Source organism: Denticeps clupeoides, unplaced genomic scaffold (assembly GCF_900700375.1).
Source record: "Denticeps clupeoides unplaced genomic scaffold, fDenClu1.1, whole genome shotgun sequence".
Classification (NCBI taxonomy): domain Eukaryota; kingdom Metazoa; phylum Chordata; class Actinopteri; order Clupeiformes; family Denticipitidae; genus Denticeps; species Denticeps clupeoides.
In genome coordinates this window covers 248,084-265,183 of record NW_021630087.1, presented here as the reverse complement: position 1 = coordinate 265,183, position 17,100 = coordinate 248,084, and the positions used below count along the sequence as shown (strand labels likewise).

The window sequence follows — 17,100 nt, the reverse complement described above, 5'->3', positions numbered from 1 at the left end:
ATCCTCCTTTAGCTCCCACTTGCTTCACAAAGGGGAGGATCACAGGTCTTATGACCTCTTTGACTTCTTAAATTCATCCAGTTGGTCTGTCCTTACAATTACATCCCCCACTGCGATCAGCAGCTGGGCCAGGTAATACATCGCCATGACCGCTTCCTCGCCATACTCTACGTGACCTGTGACCCCAAAGTGCTGCAGGGACAGAATGAGGTCTGATGCCTGGAAGGCCAGACCACCTAACATGGTCAGAGGCCGGTGGGATCGTACGGCCAGAGTTCCCATGATTGTGAGAAGAACCCCATACACCCCAGCCGCTGGAGTTACGATGGCCGAGTCGGGCTGGCGTTGCAGGAAAGGCAGCAGGTACACGTACGCTCCGATGCCGACTGTCCACAGGATGAAGTAAAGGATGAATGCGATGGAGGAAGAGGAGTGGGAGTGGTATTTTTCCGAGAGGAAAGATGCAGAGTACAAAAGGTGTGCGATTGAGAAGGACGCCATACCTGTTACATAAAAAAAACATTTATTGTTCAGGAGCGAGTATAGGTTTGGAACAAATGTCATCAGAGGTGGGTTACCATGGAGAAAGAGCTCCGGCCAGATCAGGCAAATGTCTCCCCCTGCTGAGAACAGCAAACCTCCAGCCACACCCAGCAGGCTAGGACCACCATTGTAACTCAGCACCAGGAGAGCCAATGAGAGCACTGGAGCACACTTGGAGGCAGCAGCTAGGACAGAAGGAGACTGGACGGGTACCCAAAAATAAAAGTAGACCGCTGCGAGGAGGAAGAATGGGAGGAGGGAAAGGAACAAGACGCAGGACTGAGGGAAATCGGAAAGAGAGAGACATCAGCAATACCCAGCTCTGTTACAGTAGTGAGAATTAGAAAAGAACTCACCATGTTCCTGCGCTGTCTGCGGTCATAGGCGTGAGTCTCCAGGATGTCCATGTCCTCTTTTTCTTATTCTCTCACGCACACAAATTGACTCTCTGCTCCTTTTTCTGCTCTGGTCCTTCCAGTCTGTCTCTGGACTTTGGACCAATCATAGCAACATGTTATCAAGCATATTGTAATATCCAAAGTTCCCTCTGCCTGGTCCCTATCTCCAAACCAATCATTAAGTGGCAGGGAAAAGCTGCTATTTATTAGTCTGTAATGAACGTTAAAGACAACGTCCCTCCCTGTACTTTCTTCTGAGGTTTGAATCGCATGTGTCCATGTTGTTGGGGGGGTTGTTCAGGGTTTCATGTGGATCTGAGTGACGCTGAGGACCGAATTGTGATGCTACATGTCTGGACTGTTGAGTGTTCCTGGTGCACAGCAAACGTGGGTGAAAGCAGGTTGTTGCCTGTGATGAAAGTGGTATACGGTTCTCTTGTTGACATTATGTACGGTAATGCTTGTTATTTGTAGTATGTAATATGCACGCCAGTGGGATTATTTTTTCTATCAGTGTTTGTAACCTATTGTGCCTGGGTGTTGCGGAGCCACAAAAGTATTAATTAGTAATATTTGTACATCATTACTTTACATCTCTGCATGGTGAAAAGTTTGTTGGGGAGACTTCAAAAAGTAATCACAGCGTCCATCAGCTACAATGCCCTGAAACTAATGATTAACAGTCATCTATCAGATGACCGTTGGACCCTCGCTGCCGCGGTGCACTGCAAGCAGACAAAGCGACACCGAGGTGCATGAAAGACTGAAATACAGGTAGGGAAAACGAGCTGTGGTGAGTTGTGAAATGATATGGCACTCAGGACTGACATGGGATATATCAGGAGATGAGCAGGAAGTTTGAGGTAATATAACTACTTTAACTGCTGTGTTTCAAACAGGATGGCTCATAAATGCCCTGTTCTGACAGTTGGTATTGTAGGATATGGCCATTTAGGTAAGTCTACTGAAAATCTGGATTTAAAAATAACTCGCTCATTTACATCCTCCTGATGACATGAACCTTTTTCCTGGGTGGTCCCGGTAGGACAGTTTTTAGTGGAGAAAATCCAAAAAGAGGAATCTGAGGTGCGACTTCATTTGGCATTTGTGTGGAACAGAAATCCAGAGAAGATGAAGGGTTCAGTCCCAGAGAAACTTATCCTCAAAAATCTCAGCGACTTTCCACAGAGGTATGACTGAGAAATACCATGTAGAGCATGTATGTAACAGTGCCATGTTTAACATGAGTATACGTTGTGTCTCTGAACTGTAGGCCAGCTGACATCATTGTTGAAGTGTGTCACCCTCAGATTGTTAAAGAATTTGGGATTCAGTTCCTATCTTGTTCTCATTTCCTAGTAAGTAGTTGTGTCGAATTTTTTGTGTTATTGTTTACAGTGGTGAACCCTGTTATTCACTTCAGAAATATGATCTGAAACATCATCTGATGTCCATGTATTACCTAAAAACAAATGAGCAAATATTGTACTTAATCACTTTTTTACTGAAGACAATATGCAATATTATTGCATACATATGTGGCAAAAGTTTGTTAATTTTTAAGTTTAAAAATAAGGACTCCGGTGTAGTTTATAAAAAAAAAAAAAGAATTTTCACAAAATATATTTGAGGGTGTATCATGGTAGGGTGCACAACCATTTCCAAAATGGAGGGTGTATCATGGTAGGATACAAAATTATTTCCCAGGAATTTAGATTCCACCCATCCAGTCAGACAGACCAACCAAGAGCCATGCATGTAATATCCAGCAAGGAAACAAGGATCCCCATGTAACATCTAAGCAACTGAAGGCCATACTCACACTAATGCTAATGGCAATGTTAATGCATGAGTCCAACATCAGAAGAAGACTCGGATAGTGGTGTGCATGACAGGGCTGCAAGGTGAGAGCCTATGCTCCCCGTAAAAAAGTATTAAAATCTTGTTGAATCTTGTACACAGAAGCCAGTTCTGCCAGAATTCATTTCCTCCAGACCAATGTGTAGTTACTACTGTTACTACTGTTTTATGTTGTAATGTATGTGACCTTGCCCTGTAGGTTGGCAGTCCTTCTGCTCTTGCAGACCCTGAAATTCAGCAGCAGCTGCGAGAGGCAGCAAAGCATTATGGGAAAACCCTCTATATACCTAGTGGAGCATTGTGGGGAGCTCAAGACATCCAGAGGTTAAATGACAGTGAAAGTCTTAAGGTGAAGAAATGAAGGATGGGAAGATATGTATCTGCAGAGAAATGTAAAAAGCAACTGCAAGTGTAAGTGGCAGTGGTGGCCTAGCGGTAAGGAAAGAGACCCGTAATCAAAAAGCCCAAACCACCAAGCATTGAGGTCCCCTTGAGCAAGGTAACGTCCCCACACACTGCTCACTACAGGTGATGGTTAAAAGCAGAAGACACATTTTTCACTTTCACTTCACTTTCAAGTTAACTGAGCTCTCAGAAAAATGGAAACCATTTGCGCTCCAAAACGTGCAACATTGGCTACCAGTGGAATTAATAATTTGGGTGTTTTTGTGAATTTTTCAGTTTTCAATTATTTTTTAAATGTTATTATATGCAGAGAGGGCTTGTCTTTTGTCAACATAGTAAGACACACAAAAATGTATAATATTGTAACGTAAAAAAAAGTTAAATGTGTACCATTGCTTCTAAATGAAAAGTTTCTAGTATCATGTTCTTACAAAGGAGAACAGTCAAAGATTCCTGGTCATAATTGGTTTTTGTCTTAAAGGCGTTGACCATCCGCATGTCCAAACACCCGTCCTGTTTTCGCCTGACTAAAAATCTGCTTCCTGACTGGACTGAAGGGGAGGGCCGGCGCCTCCTTTTCAGTGGTTCTGTGGCTGAACTTTGTCCACTGGCCCCCAACAACGTGAACAGTATGGCAGCAGCCGCCATTGCTGGGGCAATGCTGGGGTTCAATGGGGTCCGAGGAGAAATTGTGTCAGACACAGCGTGAGTTTTTTTTCCAACTTTTTAACTATGTTTTCTTTTCAAGAATAAGAAATGATGATGATGTAAATATTTCTTTCCAAGACTGAAGGATTATCATGTGGTGGAAGTGGAAGTGACCGGCACTGACGGATTCTGTGTGAAGACCACCCGGAGGAATCCATCCCAGCTTGGAGCTGTGACAGGCAGCGCAACCTACACCTCCTTCTGGAGCAGCTTACTGGGTGCGTGTTTACCCGTGTCATGCATGAACTCTGCACTGCATCTGCACTGCCTCACCCTTCCCCTCTTTTTCAGTTTGCAGGGGTCATGGAGGCCGAGTTTACTTGTGCTGACAATACTGGATTTTGATGTTTTAGTGCTATAATTCTACATTGTTACAAAGCATTTAGGTCAGATGATGTACTGTTATTGTTCAAAAATTTTAAATAGTTAATACAGGATAAAACAGCTAATACAGGATTTATTTCACCTTGATTTTATTCACCAGGATGTTTGTCTGTGTAAATGTGTGCAATCAATCTGAAACACAAAACCTTTCAGCACCTTTAGAAAAGCATGGATTCAGGAGGTCTATTCTGTTACAGCATCCCTGCAAACCTGAATCCTTCCAAGGCACTTATTGTTTAATAAGAAAATTGGTTTGGTCTTACTAAAGTCATGTCTGGTATGCTAAAGCGCACACACACACACACAGAATCTACACAAAGCTTTTTTAAAGGCCTGTTCTGAACGTTTTGGAGGTAGCCGTTATGGCTGGCTAAGAATAAACAGTGAATAAAAGAGAATTGATTACAGTGAACATTGGTGTCATTTTCATTCTAAATAGTCATAATTAAATTATGTTATACAGGTAGTTAAGATAACAGAACATGAACCAATATTCACATTATTTCCCAGGGTTGGTGCCTGACACAGCTGACATGGGTTCAAATGTTCGCTCGTCTAGTTCATACAAGCCAGATGGAAATACAGCATGCTTTAGTTAACTTCCATCATTTCCTTTCTGAAATAACCAGGTTATCACATTATTCACAGTGCTGGGTGTGGAGTGTGTTAAATGGCCGATGCATCATTGTGGTTAGGCATGTGTGCATGTGTTTGGTTTTCATACCATTATTTCGATGGTCATATTCACAGACAACTAAATATAATAGGTATTGCATAATATTTCAAATGGAGAGTTCTCTGTGGGAGCTTCTGAGATACAGTACAAAAAGCCTTTAGTGAGCTCTCTGAGCCCAATCACAAATTCCACATCATTTAGCTTGAAATCTGGATAAAGGTTACAGGATGTCAGCATGTGTGATTATGAATTCTCATCCCATTTGAGCGGAATGCAGGACACCTGTATGACAATAAAACACTAAGATTATGCTCTTCTTAAAAAATAAGAATAAACTAGCATGAGACCACAAAGTGGCATGGGACTAGGCTCAAAGGTGTTTGTGACCTTGTATATATTTTTTGCACTACTATAAACAATTTGAACAGGAAGTGTAATGGCTGTACTGATTTAATATATGGCTCCAGCTACGGAACACTAAGGACATCTTAGTTTTTCTCAGGAACGCTGTTTTGTAATCTGTAAGTGGAGGAATATGGCTGACGAATGTTGAGTCGGTCTTTCTCAGCCTCCAGGTCTTCGTCATAGCGCTCCTCTTCGTCATCGTCCTCTGCCTCACTGTGGTGGGGGGAGGAGTGTAAAGAATGGGCAGGGGAGGGTGGAACTGAGGCAGGGCGTGGGTAACGGAAACCCTGCGTCTGTACGGAAGACAAAACGTCAGTCAAGCAGGTAACACACAAAACACACATGGGTATTAAGATGACTGCTGACAAACTTACAGAGGTCGGATCCTGAAGTTCATAGCAGTATGTGTCAGGGAAGGCTTTGGCAAGAGCCATGTGGCGTGCGGATATGTAATACTGTAAGAAGAGAGCAATAGTTATTTTCCAGGCATTAAATGTTTATGTTGTTATACCATCACACTACAAAAAGATATGTATCTTCCTGAGTAATGCTAGAGTTGAATTCCACACACACTGCATGGTAAGGGCAGCCAAGCTGTAAATGTAAGTCTACTGGCCTCTAAATATAGTCACAAAAACACAGACAAGATGTAAAATAAAAAGTGACATAATACAGTGCTCAAAGGGGCAGTGATGGCCTAGCAGTTAAGGAAGCGGCCCTGTAATCAGAAGGTTGCTGGTTCGAAGCACCGTCCCCACACACTGCTCCCCGGGCGCCTGTCATGGCTGTCCACTGCTCACTCAGGGTGATGGGTTAATGCAGAGGACAAATTTTACTGTGTGCACCATGTGGTGTGCTGTGCTGCTGTTAATCACATGTGACAATCACTTCACTTAACTTTCAAGAAAACAGGAAATAGATGGGAACAGATTTTACACCTAAGAAAAGGTAAGTACACTGCAAATGACTACACAGTACAGGTTCTGGAGTCACTAACTGGTCCAGATATATATTCAGTGAACTGTACTTTTTCCTGATCAATGCTGATATGTTACAAAACCAGGGATAAAATAGTCTGACCCTCCCAAGGTATCTCCAGTCCAGCAGATCACTCAGTCGCTCTGTCCTGTTTCTCTGGATTATCCTCTGCCTGCGACTCTGCTGGCAGAACTGGAACAGAAAGGAGGTGAGCTGGTTACAGGACTCGTCCACGCCACGGTACCTCCGATCCAAAATATAGATTCCTGGAAAAGAGAGAAGGTGAAATGTATGGATTTGAATCTGCAAAGCTACTAATATGTTCAGGTGTCTGATTCTTTTACCATAGGCAGAAGGGTCAGCAATATGCTCCTCCATGAAACACCCAAACCCAGAAAGATTAGTGGAGACAGAAGGAATGCCCATCACAGTGCACTCAGCTGAGAGAAAAAGATCAATAACATGTTACTTAGATGCTAATATAGGTTTCAGCATATGTATTTGTGTGTATGTAATGCTCTGTGCAACACCTGGTGTGTATCCCCAGGGCTCATAGTAGGAGGGGAATACACCAAGGTGGCATCCTCTCACAAATTCCTCATAGTCCATTGGCAGCAAGGGGGATGTGGAGGACAGAAACTCTGGGTGAAAGATCACCTGCTCGAGTGGGATATTTAGGGTTGTGAAATTTGATTTATAATAATAAAAAATTAAAGTGGAACAAATGTGTCAGAATCACACACCTTGACTCTGTCAGAAGAGCTGTTAAACAAGCCAATACGGCGAATGCAGGTTAATATAGGGTCACTGCTGTCCTCCAGCATGTTGTGGGTGCAGATAGGCGGCTGGCACTGCCGCTGAGTAGCAAATATGGCTCTCTTGATGATGGTAAAATCCTCCTTATCCAGCATCTTACTGACATCTGGCAGCTGCCCTCTGCGATGGTGGAACACATCCACACATTCAGTCATGTTAACAGAGTAGGGCAGGCTCATACACCTAAAGTAACACATTGTAATGGAGTATAACGCCATCAATACACTACTCACATCAGTAGTGATTCATAGAGTTTTTTGCCAAACCGTTCTTTCACAGTCTGTGCAGTGTCCCTGAAATAAGACCGTAGAGGTGAAATAAAAAAAAAAATAAAAAAAACTTTCAGATGATATCATTTGCAAGCAGTGGATGTAAAAATGTACATACCCCTGTTAAAATTACATCTTTTTCTCATTCATTTTGTAGTAAAATTTGTACTCTTTCTGAGCCGAGACAAAAGGACACTAACCATGCCCTCCAACGTGCCTGTTGGTATGCTAGGGATTTTTTTTTTATAATGCCACAGTCTCCACAGAAATGGAGAACATGTTTTCTCTCATCTCAAACACTGATAAGCCTCAAGTCTCCCAGTAAATAACTTCCCTGTAAGGCCACCACCCACGCTCTGTGACGATTTTCAGAAATTTCTCCTCTTAGGTCATACGGCAATTTGATCTAAAGCAGGGGTCGGCAACCTACAGCTCCTTCATCCTTACACTGTGGCTGCCTGTGGTTTTTGAAAAATAAATATCAATTTTTTTTTATTCATTGTTTTTAATTGTAGTTTGAAATTTAAAGATTATTATGATTGTTTAAATGCAATGTGTTTAATTATTTGTCTCTCAAATTATGCATGTCACAATATATGTGCCGTATAAGTGTATATGCCAGTCACCCCCACAAGAGCTGTTAATCTGTTTGTTCAATTAAAGTAGTGTTTCAAAATCTGACGCCTCTTGGGGTGAGTCAACAGTTGTTTGCAATATTTTGTTTAATGATTTGCTTATGTTAACTTTAAATTGATAAGTTGTGTAAAGTTAGCACAGCATAGCACAGTTTGGTTGACCAGAGCTCATATTTTCCTGGACAGGTTTTTCACTTGTAAGGGTCAATAAACATTCGATGTCATCGGCTTCAACACTTGTATTCATGCTAGTAAAAAAAAAAAAAAAAAACATAATTCTGGCAGGAATACTATTGATAGTCAATAGTTGTTGCAGTAATAAATGCAAGTACAAGTACTTTTACAGGGTGATTTTAGTTACATTTTCAGTTTAGTATCTGGAACCTGCTGTTTTATCTCACAGATTCATTAGCTGCCATTTATGTCTAAAGTTTTAGAGTTTTTGAAAGTAGTTTTTAAAAAATGTCAATCTTGAAAAGATGTAGTCTAGTTATAAATCGCACAGTAAAGAAACTTGTCTTCTGTGAGTTACAAATGATCTCCGGCTGACTGTTGATTGCTTTTCATTTGATTTGTACAGGTTATAGCTGCCATTTTAACAGGAATGGGATCACTTTTATGTCTACTAATGTTTATGGCAAACACTCATATGATGATGGTCAGTCATTTAAGCATATTTACCAGAGCTGTTTCCGGACTGCCTGGCCTTTTAGCGTTTCCACATTAAAGTTGTTGGTCCGGGCGGGCATGATGAAGAATGCAATTACTGTAACTTCACTGTGGTTTACCTAATGACATGACAAACACATGCAGCAAACTGCAAAAAACAACTTCAAATCTAAAAAACTAATTCACCATCCTTGTTATTCTATACTATATTTTTGATAAAATGTTCAGTTAGTACAGTTCAGTGGACTTCTGTTATTTATTCTTCTTCAATGGTTTTGTTATGAAGATGAAGAATTAGGGATGGTTTGATATTATTAATCATTTTACAATCACAGTATTATTTTCCATACAATTTTAACAGAATGAGATGCACACAAATTATGACTGAAAACTTTATTTATATAAACAGCTAAATATCATTATTATTTAATCTGGTCCCAGAACAGCACACCAAAAGACTTCACTGTTGTAATGGCAGCAAAAGGCAGTGTGACAAAGTATTTACTCAGAGGGGCTAAATACTAAAAAGCAGACCACACATGGTTGTAACTAAAATCCATTTTGTCTCACCCGCAGAAGATAGTTGAGTCTGGCAAGAGCTTCCAGAAATAAATCAGCGCCTTTATTGGAGAATTCATAGCGTCCAGCAATGAAGAAGAATACAGATTTATCCAGATTAAAATCCAAGTTTCTGAAGAAATCAAAACACACATTATTAGTCAAGAGAACATGGAAGGCATGTGCATACATGTTAATTTGCTAACTTGTGTCCTATTGGTTCTGACCCATAGAAGTGGCCTCTGATGAACTCCTGAATTCGGGCTTTACTTTGGGCATGCAGGTTCTGAAATTCATGCATAGCTGAAAATTTCTTCACATTCAATCCATTAGGAGTCACAACATCTGCAAGTAAAGAAATATTGATATATTTACTACAAAAGTTTCAGTAAGGCAAAGATTGTGTCAAATCTGTTTGTAAAACAATTACTTCAATTCATAAATCACAAAAATACACATATAATGGCCAGTCACAATGGAATGAGGGCACATCTGTGTGAATGCTCACCTGGCTTCCTTTTCAGCAAATGCTCTGCCTCGATTGCTGTGATCTTGGAGACAGTGGTGAAAACATGGGCACAGCGGGCAGCTGCTCGCTCCAGACAGTATCTGTGATAAATCTGGCGATCACCCGCCTCCTTGTCAACGTTAAACTAACCCATGATGACAAAAAAAAAAATATTAAAAAATATCACAACACAACAATGTAAACTCACACAATCACACACACCTACCTCAGCCAGGTTATTGTAAAAGTCAACATTTCCAGCACACAAGTAGCGTCCAAGCAGAGTGGCATGAGTGGTGAAAATGGTGGCTACCGGCAGCTGTCTCTGTCGACACAGTACCAGCCCCAAACCAGCCAACCACTCGTGAAAATGGGCTACAATGTGGGGTGGACTATCGCACTGAGCTGCAAACTGTAACACATAGGGTGGTGTTAGCAGAGAAAACTTAGATAAATGTCATGAAGGGTCATGAATTTACAGCACAAAAACTCACCTCTCCTAAAAGCCATGCAGTTAGAAAACCAAAGAGGACGGCATCGTTCGCTTCCCTGTCAAACCAGGGGACTCCGATGCTAAAGTTCTCCCAAAGTTCACTCTTCCATCGGTCCAGACTCCAGGCTGTGAATCCAACATCAATCAGAACCACGTATGGACTGCCTTCGATCAGCCAGCGCCCAAAATACACCTAGAATGTGAAACAGATCATATGGGTCATATATATGAAGGTGAGTTTACTTCTCTGACTCATCCCACCATCTCTTAAAATACAAAGAAGACATGCAATGTATGTCCTCTTAGTGCTTCTATAGTGATTGAAATGCAGAGATGTGTGGTTATCATTTTAAACTGCCTCAATTAAATCAAGTTCAAGTTCATGTTGAGCTTTATAATTTTTTTTCAGCTACATACATGTTAAACGTTACATACTGAAACAAAACCACATTTCTCCTGAACCAGGTGCTACATGTAACATATAAACAAAGTTATGTTAAAAAAAATGTTGATCTTAGTCAAGTTTACTTCCATAGACGATGACAAGGCTCTTCTGTGTTGTGTTCAGATATAGCCTGTACCAGAAGTGAACCCTCTTGTTAAGACCTTCATACAAGCTCTAAAGCTGGTAATTTCCTGTCCAACCAAGATACTGAACCAATATCTATTCATGCAATCTATTCATATCTTCAACAGTTTAAACTAGTTCTATTTAAATTAAAGGGAAGCATCTAGGAACGAGCTAGTTCTTTAGGAGCAAAGATAAGAAAATCTGCCAAAAAAGGTGCAACAAAATTATTACAATTTTTACAACGTGGTAAAGAGATATATACATATATCTGTGTGTATATGTGTGTGTGTGATATATATATATATATATAATTTATTTGAAATGAAATAATAGGGGGTAGTAGTAGCCTGGTAGGTAACCGGTGGACTTTCCCTTTCCCTGTAACTGATTGAAAGACGCTCTGAATAAGGCACATGCCATATATGTAAGTGGAAATTTCTTTCTGAAATATGAAAGGTCTTCACTGAAAACAACATCTGGATGGGAGCATATAAGCAGCCTTTCCAGGTGTGCAAGCTGCCAACTTCATAGGCATTAAAAAAACATCAGTGATACAGGCTTTGTAACCAAGGTCTGATTTGTCTGACCACCGTTTTCCACTTTGTTTCAATTCATTTTAAATGAGCTTTGAACAAGGCAAGGTTATTATAGTTAACGAAAACGAACGATAAAACTAAAACTAGAATTGAAAAAGCATTTTTGTTAACTGAAATAAAGAGTTAAAAAAAACGAAAAAAATAACTGAAACTGTTTTGTGTGTATACAAAACGAACTTAAACGAACTAATATTATAGCAAAAATGTCCTTCGTTTTCATCTTTGTAATAAGCCTTTTGGGTTGAATTAAAATCTATTTACTTCACGCTGCCAGTTTTAAGCCAGGTTTTTGACCATTATGGTAGCACATGGTCTGTGACGTCACGTGTCCATAGTCTGTCCGTGACGCCGGCTAGCGTGATGGCTGCAGCGAAAGTCAGAAGAAAGCGGACGAAAGTCCTATTTGGGATTTCTTTGATTATGACAGTGGCAAAAATAAAAGTAAGTGCCTTGTTGTAGAAGCAGGTGATACAATATGTGGAATATTTCTCAAGGGGAAAAACCCCACGAATCTGAAAGTCCATTTGAAAAGCTCACACAAAAAGGCGAACCAAGAGTACCTGGACAAGCCAGCCTCTCGCCCGCCCTCTCCCGAAAGAGAAGCGGTAGCCAGGCCAGGTAACATGGGAAAGGAACGTGGTACTACAGCATCCATAATGGACCAAGTAGCTGCTGGCTAGTAAATACGCAGGAACACCACAAATGAGAAGAAGCATTGGAAAATATGTTTATTAAGACTGGAATGTCTACACGACTGTGTGACTCGATTACCTTCAAAAAGTTCACCACGTCACTCGAACCAAATATTCAAAACACCCGGAGCTGCAAGAGTCAATAACCTTATCGGAGCTAAGATGGATAAGGCTATTCTGGTGATTTTGATTCATGCACCTGACAAATATCCTAATTTACAAAAAAATTACTAAAACTAACACTGTAACTAATAAAACTAAACTAAAACTAAGCAATTTCAAAATATCAAAACTAATAAAAACTAGTAAATCTGCCTCTAAAAACTAATTAAAACTAACTGAATTTGAAAAAAAAAAATCTAAACGAAATAAAAACAAACTAATGAAAAATCCAAAACTATTATAACTGTGGAACAAGGAAGGCCGTGGCACTTCTGGCTCATAAGAACGAAAAGAGAGGCCTTTCACTTCTAACTTCTATGGGTGGTAGTAGCCTAGTGGATAAAACACTCGCCTGCGAACCAGAAGACCCAGGTTCAAATCCCACTTACTACCATTGTGTCCCTGAGCAAGACACTTAACCATAAATTGCTCCAGGGAGACTGTCCCTGTAACTACTGATTGTAAGTCGCTCTGGATAAAGTCGTCTAATAAATGCTGTAAATGTAAATGTAACTGCACTCTGTGAAAATAAGTCCTTTTGGGGATTCCAACTATGAAATGTACATAAACAAACCATGCAGGTGGTTAAATAATCCAGACATGCTATTACACACACACACACACACACACACACACACACACACACACACACACACAAATATAACACAACAACATAAGAAACATGCAGCCACATGTCTGAATTTGAAGATGCACTGCATGGTGAATAGTGTTCACAGACAGTGGTTTCTGGAAGTGTTCCTGGGCCCAAATCCTGCCTGAGTACCACCTGACAGCCCAAAGATCACTAACATCCAATACTGGTTTTTGTCTTAATGCCTTGGCACAGATTTCACCAAATTCTCTGTAACTTTTGATGATCTAATGTACTGTCGTTGCAGTTTTTGCAGCTTGGTAAAACACCGTCCATCTTTACTTCTGAGAGACTCACCAACTTGCTGTTCTGCCCAGTCAAGTTACTGATCTGTTGTGAATTAAACTGCTTAGCTGCAAAATATTCCTCCAGTTGGGTCCCCAACTTTTTTTTTTTTTTTTTTTAAAAGACATGTTGCTGTTAAAAAATCTCATACATTCACAAATGCCCATAAAAACTTTCATTTAATGCCATTGACTTTCTCTGTTTGCTTAGGCAAAATGAGGATTACAATTGGGATTAAGGTAATTTAGGATGAACTGGACACTGTGTGTTCCAGACTGTTATGTTCGTCATGGTACGGAGTTGTATCAGTGCTACTGACAAACACAACATTAAGGTCAAAAGGTGAATAGAGATTGGTGGTGGAAGTAACAATATACGTCTCATGTTACACCCAATGTCAAAAATGACTAAGAGAAAAATCATGTGCATTTTTCTCCCACCGAGAGCTTGCCCAACACTGAACAGGCAAAACCACCTGCAGGAACACCTCTGGGTTAAAGACACCAAATAACAAACCGCTCATAAACTGTTATAACATTTAGTACATTTTGCACAATACATGCTGTAGGAGGGAATAATAATTAAGGGGAATAATTAATAGTAATAAGGGACTGGACAAGGAAACAGGAAACAGCAGGAGAAGTTTTTTTTTACCTCTCTCGACAAGATTAAAATTTACGAAGCTGTTTCTGAGAGTGATTTTCAAGTGGACAGGGTGAGAGAATCTTCAGGCAATGTCAAGCTAAACAGGACTCTGTACATGTTACAGGCTTAAAAATGGAAACATTGAAAATTTGATAAAACACACTGAGCTAAATATCTGCCATTCCGGTTGTTGCATAGGCACTTTATGCATATAGTTCATTTATATACGTAGATGTTTATTGTTTTGCAACACCAGTACCGTGTGAGAAGCACAAGAATTTCACTCACATGCTCTATACCGTGTATTTGTGTGATATGATCATAAAAGTGAATTTAATTTTAATCACAATAGTTTACGTAGGCTCGTTAAGCCATGTAAGACAGTAAAATAGAGGAGCAACGATTTTTAACACACCATATATTTGGTGAAAAATATCAGTAATATTTTTACTGAAGGACAGGTTTAAGGTGTAATAGCTGCCAGTACGGAAGCAGGTGAAGGAGAAGACCGATTGTAGCTACAGATTGTAAGTCGATCTGGATAAGGGCATCTGATAAATGCTTTAAATGCACGATTAGGTGAGTTTTTTTTTACATCCAATCACCGAGTAACTGCAATGCTTTGCATGTTTTCAGGCCATGATGGCCGGTGGAGATAATGTTTTAGGGGAGGGTGACAAATTCTATGGGCGGAAAAAGCATGATAAATGGGAGGTCACCTTTCCCCTTATGACAACATAAAGGGACAAATTCCAGATCCAACTGCCACTCTCTACAGCAAAGCAGAATGGCCAAAGCACTCTTTACACCTATCATCATCCCTAACCACTGCAGAACCATAGAGGCTAGGGAAACTCATATTAAATGTTACAACTTTCACCCACTTTCATGGGACCTATAAGGGTTTGTTTGTATGAGGAATGAGAAACAAATAAACTCGAAACACTTAATAAATTGGTGTTTTCTGTCTCTAAATATCTCTGACAAAGCTGATCAGCTGAAATTAATATATATATTTCTCCCATTAACATTACAGCAAGTAACTCAGCAGCCCTATCCTCTCATAGACACACACCGGACAGGAGAATCTACTCACATAACAAAGATAGACAGCTGTGTGTGTGTGTGTGTGTGAGAGAGAGACTCTGAAATCACCTCTAACCTTTAAAAAGACATACCAGGGAGATTATAGAAAGTGCAGCACACAAACACACATACTTCTCAGAATTCAGGGTTAGGGTTTCAACAGAGTTCATGGCAAAAGGAGGGTCTCTCAGTATGTCTACCCAAAGTGATAATTGTTAAAAAAAAATATGTATAACTTACTAAGCATCTGAAATTAATGGTGAGTTTTTTTGAGTTTTCCATTTGTACCTTGCAGCCACTGGCATTCATCTTATCAATGGTCCTCCTAAGGGCAGGATTGCAGGGCTCAATGAGTTCCACCTGAGTTCTCACACTGGACTCCATGTAGGGTCCAACCAGGAAGTAATTATCCCCCCATTCTTCACAGGTCAAGCGAGCCTTTGTCTGGATCACTGTGTAAATCCCCCCAACTTCAAATGTCCGAGAAGGGGGTGGCATGAAAATAAAAAACACAGAGATTTTACAACATTTACCACCACTAGCACTGCACCACACACCCAAAGCAGTACAGAAACATGCACAAACCTTTGTTGGCCACCTCCCAGGCTATTTCAAACAGTACGGCATCCTCTAGATCAAAGTCCTCCTCCCAGTCCTCCAGGCCGGACAGAGAAGTTACTGACAGACTACGAGCCAGAGGCATTCTGGGAAAGATAATCCAGTCAGAGAAACAATGTCACTATGGCCAAAAACAGAATGAGACCTTCATAACATTCACTGTGAGTGTGTATTTTTAGGATGGCATTAGTCTTACTCTCATATTGCATTATCACCGCAACCAGGGAACACAGCGCGCGCGCGCGCGCGCACACACACACACACACACACACACACACACACGTCATTACATATCTGTCCAAATCACAGAGGGTTGATCCAGTCTACCCTTCATACAAACAGCAATAAAGCTTACACAACACAAACACACGATATTATGAACACAGTCAGTCAGTCAGTAAGCACATGATTTACATCGTTGTTGACTGGTCTACAGATGTAAGAAACACGGTAGGTTCCGCTCGTCCTCCCACCCAGACACCCCTGTTCACTCGCACCATGACATGGTAGTCTGCCCTTTAAAGCCCCCTCCCTGAAGAGGCGTCCGTGGGCTCCGGAAAACACACCGACTCACCCCGAAGATACGTCCTCCGCCACAGACACTCAACGTTAGCAGACGCCAGTCAGTCAGTGAAGAAAAAGAAGAAGAAGAAGCAGAAAAAACGGGTGCGTGGAGGCGGGGATAAGACCTACGCCAGGATCCCGTGGATTGGAGCGTTTACGTGGCTAAATGGGCGTGGTCTATTGGACGCCACGCCCATTTATCAACCTTCAAGTGTGGGGAAGACTCTGCCTACTGAGAAGAAGAGCGAGGTGATTGGTGGGTTTTTTTAACGCCCGGAGATAAAAATGGCCGAACATATCGTGTTTTTTTATGCAGAGACGGCGCCATAGACTCGATGGACCTAGACATCTGTCTGTCTGAACACCTGTACAGAAGAAAGTGTGATAGCTTGCTAGGATTTTGGTCATTACCTTTTTTGGTTGTCTTGTAATGGACACCGTTGTTGTAGGAGCTTTTCACCTCACTTCAAGTTCAGAAATGTAGAATCCAGACCAAGATTTGTTTGAACATTTAGTCCATGATACATCTCGTTTGGTTGTTTGTATGAAACTTAATCTTGTTTTGTATTTGCACTGGATTTTATTTTGTTGAAGTACACAGGAAATTCACAGTTACAAGTTCAGACAGCTTCATAGTTGGAGGACCTATATTACAGCTATGCCATTCATGACTTCATGCTTGTAAAGGTGGAACTAAGATAAGAATCAGTGGAACATTGATGTCACCACATAAATCATAAAATAAATGACATATTTCATATAATGCAGTGGAGCAAAAAGTACGCCATTTGATTTGTGGTAAATTTAAAGTAAAAATTTCTCCAAATGAAACTACAGCTGCATGAAAAAGCTACTTAGGTACACTAGCGAATTACATTTACTTGATTACTTTCCACCTCTGCCTGTTTGTAAGGAATGTTTTCA

At 40.7% G+C, this 17,100-nt stretch overlaps 3 protein-coding genes across 3 annotated transcripts; 1 reads left to right on the top strand and 2 right to left on the bottom strand.

Moving 5' to 3' along the window:
- Positions 1-48: 48 nt before the first annotated feature.
- tmem86b (transmembrane protein 86B) lies at positions 49-1,478 on the bottom strand. The gene is made up of 3 exons (XM_028968579.1): positions 900-1,478; positions 579-822; positions 49-503 (listed from the first exon to the last, which is right to left on the bottom strand). Exons 1-3 carry the CDS (start codon positions 948-950, stop codon positions 49-51), a joined length of 750 nt encoding a protein of 249 aa, XP_028824412.1. The 5' UTR covers positions 951-1,478.
- aspdh (aspartate dehydrogenase domain containing) lies at positions 90-4,710 on the top strand. Its single transcript, XM_028968577.1, has 8 exons — positions 90-1,715; positions 1,841-1,896; positions 1,987-2,131; positions 2,215-2,299; positions 3,001-3,150; positions 3,688-3,911; positions 3,993-4,132; positions 4,206-4,710. The coding sequence occupies exons 1-8, from the start codon at positions 1,636-1,638 to the stop codon at positions 4,241-4,243; spliced, it is 918 nt and encodes a 305-aa protein (XP_028824410.1). The 5' UTR covers positions 90-1,635; the 3' UTR covers positions 4,244-4,710.
- gys1 (glycogen synthase 1 (muscle)) lies at positions 4,371-16,331 on the bottom strand. Its single transcript, XM_028968574.1, has 16 exons — positions 16,187-16,331; positions 15,580-15,698; positions 15,283-15,464; positions 10,307-10,498; positions 10,039-10,224; positions 9,813-9,957; positions 9,532-9,649; positions 9,317-9,437; positions 8,759-8,865; positions 7,407-7,466; positions 7,101-7,293; positions 6,888-7,014; positions 6,702-6,797; positions 6,460-6,623; positions 5,754-5,834; positions 4,371-5,672 (listed from the first exon to the last, which is right to left on the bottom strand). The coding sequence occupies exons 2-16, from the start codon at positions 15,695-15,697 to the stop codon at positions 5,463-5,465; spliced, it is 2,100 nt and encodes a 699-aa protein (XP_028824407.1). The 5' UTR covers position 15,698; positions 16,187-16,331; the 3' UTR covers positions 4,371-5,462.
- Positions 16,332-17,100: the final 769 nt, after the last annotated feature.

Coding starts and splice junctions, on each gene's coding strand:
- gys1 (XM_028968574.1), bottom strand. CDS start 15,697: ATGCCTCTGGCTCGTAGTCTGTCAGTAACTTCTCTGTCCGGCCTGGAG. Junction 15,465..15,579: donor CTGGGAGGTGGCCAACAAAG/GTTTGTGCATGT, acceptor GGACATTTGAAG/TTGGGGGGATTTACACAGTG. Junction 10,499..15,282: donor TGAATGCCAGTGGCTGCAAG/GTACAAATGGAA, acceptor TTCACATTCTAG/GTGTATTTTGGGCGCTGGCT.
- tmem86b (XM_028968579.1), bottom strand. CDS start 950: ATGGACATCCTGGAGACTCACGCCTATGACCGCAGACAGCGCAGGAAC. Junction 823..899: donor GCAGACAGCGCAGGAACATG/GTGAGTTCTTTT, acceptor GATTTCCCTCAG/TCCTGCGTCTTGTTCCTTTC. Junction 504..578: donor GCCGGAGCTCTTTCTCCATG/GTAACCCACCTC, acceptor TTTATGTAACAG/GTATGGCGTCCTTCTCAATC.
- aspdh (XM_028968577.1), top strand. CDS start 1,636: ATGACCGTTGGACCCTCGCTGCCGCGGTGCACTGCAAGCAGACAAAGC. Junction 1,897..1,986: donor TGTAGGATATGGCCATTTAG/GTAAGTCTACTG, acceptor TGGTCCCGGTAG/GACAGTTTTTAGTGGAGAAA. Junction 4,133..4,205: donor CTTCTGGAGCAGCTTACTGG/GTGCGTGTTTAC, acceptor CCTCTTTTTCAG/TTTGCAGGGGTCATGGAGGC.